The sequence below is a fragment of the Gambusia affinis genome, linkage group LG01 (assembly GCF_019740435.1).
Source record: "Gambusia affinis linkage group LG01, SWU_Gaff_1.0, whole genome shotgun sequence".
In the NCBI taxonomy this organism is placed as follows: Eukaryota; Metazoa; Chordata; class Actinopteri; order Cyprinodontiformes; family Poeciliidae; genus Gambusia; species Gambusia affinis.
In genome coordinates this window covers 30,667,925-30,675,549 of record NC_057868.1, presented here as the reverse complement: position 1 = coordinate 30,675,549, position 7,625 = coordinate 30,667,925, and the positions used below count along the sequence as shown (strand labels likewise).

Here is a 7,625-nt window from a genome sequence, read left to right as displayed (position 1 = left end):
CTTATTGCAGTAATTCTTTTTATGGTAATTACCTCATTAGTAAATAGTAAGACCTCCGAGTACAATCAGGCATTTTAACACAATAATTCAACAGGACCTGTTATGATAACAGCTTGTTATGATAAAAAATATAAAAAGGAAAGGAGAAAAGATTTATCCACTGGCACTTTCGATTTGCATTGCATGATTAATTGAAAGATGCAATTTAATAATGCATTCCATTTTTACTCAGAAGTGGAAGGGTCTCTGCCGGTACTTAAAAATGTCATTAAAAGTGTTACACTTAAAATTTAATTCACATTTAATTTTGGGGACTTAACATCTTCCTAAACACCAGATTGAGATGTTTGACCTCATTATCAGGAAAAATATTCGGAGGAGTAAAGATGAGACTTAAAAAAGCAGAGAGTCTCTACCAAATGTCAAGCATTGTGTTTTTAAGTCTGTTAAACTTAAGTTATTTTGTAGTCAATACAGATTTTAAACTTAAACTCTAAGTATAAACAGAGGGTCATTACTAAGTAGTTGTGATTAACTAATGAACTTGCAGGAACTGGAAAAACAGGAAAGTCCCCAACTCTGATCTCAAAATACAAAATGGCTGCCTTTTATACAAAATCTGTTGCACAATACTTTTAAAAATTTAACTTTTTTTTTGTTAAACCTTACAATCGCTCTCAATACTTCTTTTAGTGAGGTTTCTACTGTGTTTGGAGGTACACAATAGAGATTGCTAGTAGTAACTAACTTGTCGACTAATCACATAAATTGGTAAGTGCCACTGAACACGTGTTCAAGAACACGGTCATCAAGGTCAGGGTAAGACTTTAGAGGTCAGTGAAGCACAGCATGAATACCCACAATCACCAGTTTTTTTTGGACTGCTGTCCCCTTAAGTTCACACATAGATCTCAAAACTGTCTTCAGTGAATCCTTCTGATGAAACAACTAATGGTCTTAAAAATCTCTCCTTTTCTACATCGCAGTTCATTCATATCTATTTTTAAATAACATCATCAAAATTTCCTTTGACCACTAAAGGCAGTCCAGGTACACAGTTTGAGAACCTTTCATTTGTTTTACTTTTTATTTTCAGGAAAATTAGAAAATAATTATCTTGGAGGTGTAACTTGTAGTTTTCTGTAAAGATATAGCTGAGTTATGTAAATTTGTTGTTCTAAATTTCAGGAAGCAGAGGTCATGCATGTTGTGTTTGGAAATAAAGGCACTTTCTGTACAGTGTGAAGTATATGAAAAATTTGAGAAACATCTCTATTTTAATGTTTATGTGCGTGTTACTACACAAAGATCTGTGTATTTTCTGAGCTTGTGTACAGATTGTATCAACTATAATAAAATATGCTGGCTTTCATATGACTGTTATCCATTTTACAAGAGAAAAATGAGAGATTTTAACTGCCTTCTCTTTTTGTTTGAACTTTAGGATTTGTGTTTGTGTGAGAGCTGTTATGAGCAGTATAACCCGCTGATTCTGATTACACTCAACACTATAAGTGGAGCTCTCCGCCTTGCAGTGGTTAAGGATTAAGCTTTTTACAGATGCAAATAAGTTGGATTGCTGCAGAAATTTCATTTGCAGTCCGTCCACTCCGAACGGCTGAAATTCCAAACCGTTCCTCCGCCTCCCCTCCCACTCGGTCCTCTCAGCTAATTCTCATGCAGCGCTGATGCACATGACAGTAATTAATGGGTTTATTTAACCGTGGTTCTAACTTCTCACTGAGAAAACGCTTCACATCTTTTATGTGCTGTGTATTTTTAGAGCTTTCTCCCGTGATGCCTTGTGTATCTCAGTGTGTGTGTGTGTGTGTGTTTTTTTTAATGTGTGCAAGGACTCTCAAACTGTGTCTTAATTCAATCTCTGCTAACACCTCACTTCATCCCTCGTCCCTAATCCGGCCAGACTATTAAAAGGTGGCGCACCTCCTCAGGGGGCTGCAGAGAACGTCTTACTTCCTCAGGATCCAGCCGTCCATCCGTATTTTTTTTCCTAATTTCCACCTCCGCTGCACCACAAGACATCCCTGTTGTACTTTGCTCTGAGAGGTGCAGGCTCTTTCGCCCGGGTCTCAGAGAAAGAAAAGACATCATCAACAGCCACAGCCATGAATGGCACAGAAGGACCCAACTTTTATGTCCCCATGTCTAATAGGACAGGGTTGGTGCGCAGCCCATTTGAGCACCCTCAGTACTACCTGGCCGAGCCGTGGAAGTACTCTCTTCTGGCCGCATACATGCTGTTCCTCATCATCACGGCCTTCCCCATTAACTTCCTCACCCTTCATGTCACCGTCAAGCACAAAAAGCTGCGAACCCCGCTGAACTTTGTTCTGCTAAACCTGGCGGTGGCCGACCTTTTCATGATAGTTGGAGGATTCACGGTGACCCTGTACACGGCTCTGCACGGATACTTCAGCCTGGGCGTCACCGGCTGCAACGTTGAGGGATTCTTTGCCACTTTAGGAGGTGAGAAGCTATCCATGTATATTCTGCTCAAAATACTCCCACTGTGTACTACAATTCAAGACTATGGAAGAGGATTGGGGCCAATGAAAACCACTTTTTTATGACTTTTTTTCTCAGAATTCTGCCTACAAATTCTGAGAATAAAAGTCAGATTTTCTTTTTTCAACTGCCCTAGTTGTCTTCAATACAAGACTGTAGATCAGTTTTTATAGTAAAATGTCCTGCTTTATGTCTCAGGGGAGATTGCCCTCTGGTCTCTGGTCGTTTTGGCCGTTGAGCGCTACATTGTGATCTGTAAGCCTATGACCAATTTCCGCTTCGAGGAAAAACACGCCATCATTGGCTTGGCGTTCTCCTGGGTCATGGCCCTGACCTGTGCTGCTCCGCCTCTGTTCGGATGGTCCCGGTACTGTATGCCACCATCTCTGTGCAGCTGTGAAACTGCAGAAACATTCTGTTTTTGTTGTTTTTGTTTGTTATGGCAGTGTTTCCCAACCCTGGTCCTCAGGGCACACTGCCCTTCATGTTTTAGGTATTTCCTTGCTTCAGTCCAGCTGATTTCAATTGATGACTGATTAACAGTCGTTTGTTGAACTGCAATCAGTTGAATCAGGCACATTAAAGCAGGGAAACCTCTAAAACATTTAGGACAGTGTGCCTTGAGGACCAGGGTTGGGAAACACTGTGTTATGGTAATGCATACAGGCAGCATCTAACAATGGCATGCTGCAATATTGTTTTTGGATGCAGGTACATCCCAGAGGGTATGCAGTGTTCCTGTGGGATTGACTACTACACTCCCAAGCCGGAGATCAACAACACCTCATTTGTCATCTATATGTTTGTCCTCCACTTCTGCATCCCCCTCTTCATCATTTTCTTTTGCTACAGTCGCCTGCTCTGTACCGTGCGAGCGGTAAGAATATCGCCATCCATGTTTCGATTGAAAAAGAAAAAACAAAAAGGTTTTGATAGATTGTTTATCAGGATAAAGATTTTTTTTCCCCCTCCATCTGAAGGAGGGCAAAGCATCATGGAGTCTCAGGAGATGTGAGGGGATTTAGAAGCTCAAGGACGCTTCAGGAGGGCAGATCATTGCCAACGTGGCAGCTTGTACTGAGGTTCTCAAGTTAAAGGGCAGTCTGCCTCCACACTGTGTCATCCTCACGACCTTGATAATAATACTACAGTTTTTTTATTTTTTATCATGCTTTAGGAGGCATTAATGGAAAAAATAATTATCCACATCCATATTTGTATTGGTAAAAGTGCACAATCTACCAAACACAAGATCATTTGTAGCTCTAGTTTTGCTTTGTTGTTCTTTTTCATAATATGTTTAAAGTAAAGATAAAGAAATATAGAAATTTTGCATTTGAACACCCAAATCCTACTTTCAGTTCATCACTTAGTAGCTGATATCTATTATTATACTGGGGGAACAATCACAGAAGTGCATTAGGTCACTTTTGAAGCTCTCACAAACAGAAAATAGTTAAACCCTCTGCAGTTGTTCAGTTGTTGACATCCTGAACAAGGAGGAGGTTAATGTTGTTTGGGCAATATTTTGCAACTAATTTTCATCAAATGTTAATTTTGATTGAGATGCAAGAGTTGTCTTCTTTAGAAAATGTAATGTATCATTACTTATTCCAACGTTCTCAAATTTATGGTTTATTCCCCCACAAAAACATTTCTTATTTACATTTAAAAATCGCCATAAAGGGATTAAAACTTGATGTTTACTGCAAGAAAAGTTTGTTACATCTCCTATTTCAGTATTTCATTCAAAATAGTTTTTGACCAGCATCAATTATTTGTATTGTGAATCCTTATATTTCTTCTATTTTTCCAGAAGAAAGAACACACGATACCCCAATAAATCTAATAAATGTTTTTCATTCATTTTCTCATCTGATGAAAATGGTGGTTAAAAAAAATAATCAGAAACTTTGGTTTTTTTGACAGGAATCCATCAGATATATAAAAATTTTTTAGAAATTTTAAAATGACAAAAAAGTTCAGAAAACTAATTTCTAAAGCAATAGCAACACTTTCAAAAATAGAATTTCAAGGTGAAAAAAAACTTCTGGTATCATTGTTGATATATTCACTTTTTTCACCAGAAACAGTACAGCTTGTTGAAACTGGATGTCTCCTGCCATAGAGATGACCTTTAAGTTTCCTCCATATATTTTAATAGGACAAAGGTTTCGACCCCTCCAGAAAGTTAATGTTAGCCCTTACAAAACCAGTTTGAGGGTTTGAGATCCTTTCTCATCTCCCAGTTGTGCTTCATGTTTAGGTACTGTGTGTTTGTGTTCAGGCTGCAGCTCAGCAGCAGGAGTCTGAAACCACCCAAAGAGCAGAGAAGGAAGTGACACGTATGGTTATAGTGATGGTGATCTCCTTCCTGGTGTGCTGGGTGCCCTACGCCACTGTGGCCTGGTACATCTTTGCCAATCAGGGAGTTGAGTTCGGACCAGTGTTCATGACGGCTCCAGCCTTCTTCGCCAAGAGCGCTGCTCTCTACAATCCAGTCATCTACATTCTGCTGAACAGACAGGTATGCAAAGAAGATACCTGTATTGTTTTTTTTTTTTACCATAGTGTGAGGTTGGATGATTTAATAAAAGGTAGCCAATTTATATTTTCAAATAGAATTATAATTTTTTTCCTGTCTAATAAGTATATTTAGCTAGAATGTTTTATATTTTGAATTAAACACTGCACAAGTATTTAGCCTTTAGTTGCAAAGTAAAAGAAAAGCTGAGAAAAAAATATTCAAAAATGAAAAACTAAAATAATCTTGTAGCATAAATGTGCACACATTTAAACGATTAGTTTCCCGAAGCCTCCTTTGATTCACTTTCAGCATTCTGTCTTCTTGAGTCCAGACATTTCCTGACATTTACATCCTTTAACTAAAGCCAGAGCTTGCAGAGAGGTCACAAAGGATGAAGATGATGTCATTGTACAAAGAGATTAATCTGGACAAGGGTACAAACAATCTGCAGCATTATGGCTCAGTGAATACAGTCATTACCAATTGGAGGAAATATGTAGGAACATTACAAAACTGGACATTTTTCTAAAACTAAAGATGAGACACAAACTGGTCAATGAGACTGCCAAGAAGCTGAAGGAGCTGCAGTATTTCCTGCCAAGTACTGTCTGTCTTCTAAATGTGAGAACAGTCTCTTGTATTTTCCATATTTCTGGACTAAGATATAAGATTGCAAGACACAATATATTTTTTTCACCAAAGAAAGCACCTGAGCTGTATTAAAGTATCCCAAAACCTGACTGGTTTGGCCAATGCTTGGGACTCAGTTCCAAAATGTGCATTTGGTACAAAAACAACACCGAGCATCACTAAAAACTCTCTCATATGGAGAGATATTTGTCCTGGTGGATTTTCTTTTACACTTTCACAGTGAGTCCACGCAAGACTCTGAGAGGGAATTTAAAATTGTGGAGTAAAGAACTAGATTCAACAGTTCGTCTGTGGGGTCACCTGAACAGGACAAGAAAAGTCCTCACAACCTGATACATTTGGACAGTGGTCGGCAGTTCTCTGGACTCACCTGGGACAGACTCAGTCAAAGCAGTATGTGTACTAAATGTCCAGATTTGGTGTGCTAATAGATTGCTACCAGCAACAGGTAGAAGAAAAAAATGCAAAAATTGAAACAAAATATGCTTTAACAAAGCTTTGGTTTATGTGTGTGTATGGCAGGTTATTGCACCTTCTTTTTTTTCTGCATCATGGTTGAATTACTCTTTATAGATCCACATAAAAGGTAGAAAAAGGTTTTTTTAAATGGTCTCATTTATTTGCAAAACAAAAACCTGATACTGTAATAGAGGACAACTTTGCCTTTTAGTAAAATTTTTGTTGCAAACTTATATTTATATTTAGTAATATAAATATAATTTAAATATATTTATATAATAATATTAATATAATAAAAAAGTATTAAAAAGGATTTGAAACATGTGCAAAAGATAAATACTGTTTATTTCTTTACCATAAATCTGTCACATTTATCTTGTAAATGATCTAAAACGTAAACCTCAAACTGGAAACTGTTCCAAGATCCAAATAAAGCTCTCTTTTAACAGCTTAAACAAGGTCTAATGTGAGACATCTGCAAAAATGTGTGCATTTTATCTACACACATCTAACAAGGTGAGGTGAACACATTATTAGCCAACGTTGATACATTCGGTTGTGAGAATGAATACCACATGCTGTTTTTACTGTGGTAAAAATTTAGACAAAGTGTATTTTCGCATTAGTATGTCAGCTGGCCACGCTAATGAGCCAAGTCAATGTTTCCTGAATGTGATTCTGTGGTCTCCAGTTCAGAAACTGCATGATCACCACAGTGTGCTGTGGAAAGAACCCATTCGGAGATGATGAGGCCGCCGCCGCAGTCTCCAAAACCCAGACTTCATCCGTCTCCTCCAGCCAGGTGGCCCCCGCTTGACCCCTCACTCCCTCTTCTATCTGCTCCATCTGTTCCCGCTCACCAAGGGACCCACCACAGCAGAGCAGCAATACGTTCCATTGGCCGATTCTTCTGGACTCACCTCCTTAGTTGTCCTCGCTGCAGTTGGCACTCATGCCTCAACTTCAGGGGGACAGACTCAATCAAAGGCCAGCATGTTCACTTTCAGCCTGTTTAATTATGGAAAGTGTTCAGATTTTTACTCGGCATTATAAGGTTGTCATCTTGATGCGGATCCAACTAAATGCTTTCCAGGCCTCCCCTGCTGCTTCAGTAAACAGGTTATAGGTGAAAGTCTGATTCAGAGTCATGCTCCCGCTAATATTTGGATAAACGTTTCTTAGCATTTTGCAGAGAAGATGCACACTTTTTGTAGCCATGAACAAGCTACTGACATAATCTTAGCCGGATATTTTTCTTTTCCCACCAGAAAGTTTAAAGCTTACATAATTGGTTGGATTCCTGTATAAATTTTTTCACCATAGTCCATAATTTTTTAACGGTGTTGAGGTTCCAGCTTAATGCTAGCCTGATTTATCCATCCCAGATCCAGTTTTGATGAGTGTTTGGATTCCTGGTGTCTTCAAGTTTCAGCCATGCAGCTGTGGATTTATGCTATGGTTA

At 38.6% G+C, this 7,625-nt stretch overlaps 1 protein-coding gene across 1 annotated transcript; it reads left to right on the top strand.

Moving 5' to 3' along the window:
• Positions 1-1,840: 1,840 nt before the first annotated feature.
• Positions 1,841-7,427, top strand: LOC122829049 (rhodopsin-like). The gene is made up of 5 exons (XM_044113261.1): positions 1,841-2,487; positions 2,725-2,893; positions 3,238-3,403; positions 4,814-5,053; positions 6,855-7,427. Exons 1-5 carry the CDS (start codon positions 2,127-2,129, stop codon positions 6,978-6,980), a joined length of 1,062 nt encoding a protein of 353 aa, XP_043969196.1. The 5' UTR covers positions 1,841-2,126; the 3' UTR covers positions 6,981-7,427.
• Positions 7,428-7,625: the final 198 nt, after the last annotated feature.

What these genes read in the sequence shown, in the direction of transcription:
- LOC122829049 (XM_044113261.1), top strand. Translation starts at nt 2,127, where the DNA reads ATGAATGGCACAGAAGGACCCAACTTTTATGTCCCCATGTCTAATAGG. An exon ending in CCTCTGTTCGGATGGTCCCG is followed by an intron (nt 2,894 to 3,237) that starts GTACTGTATGCC and finishes TTTTGGATGCAG; the next exon opens with GTACATCCCAGAGGGTATGC. An exon ending in ACATTCTGCTGAACAGACAG is followed by an intron (nt 5,054 to 6,854) that starts GTATGCAAAGAA and finishes TGTGGTCTCCAG; the next exon opens with TTCAGAAACTGCATGATCAC.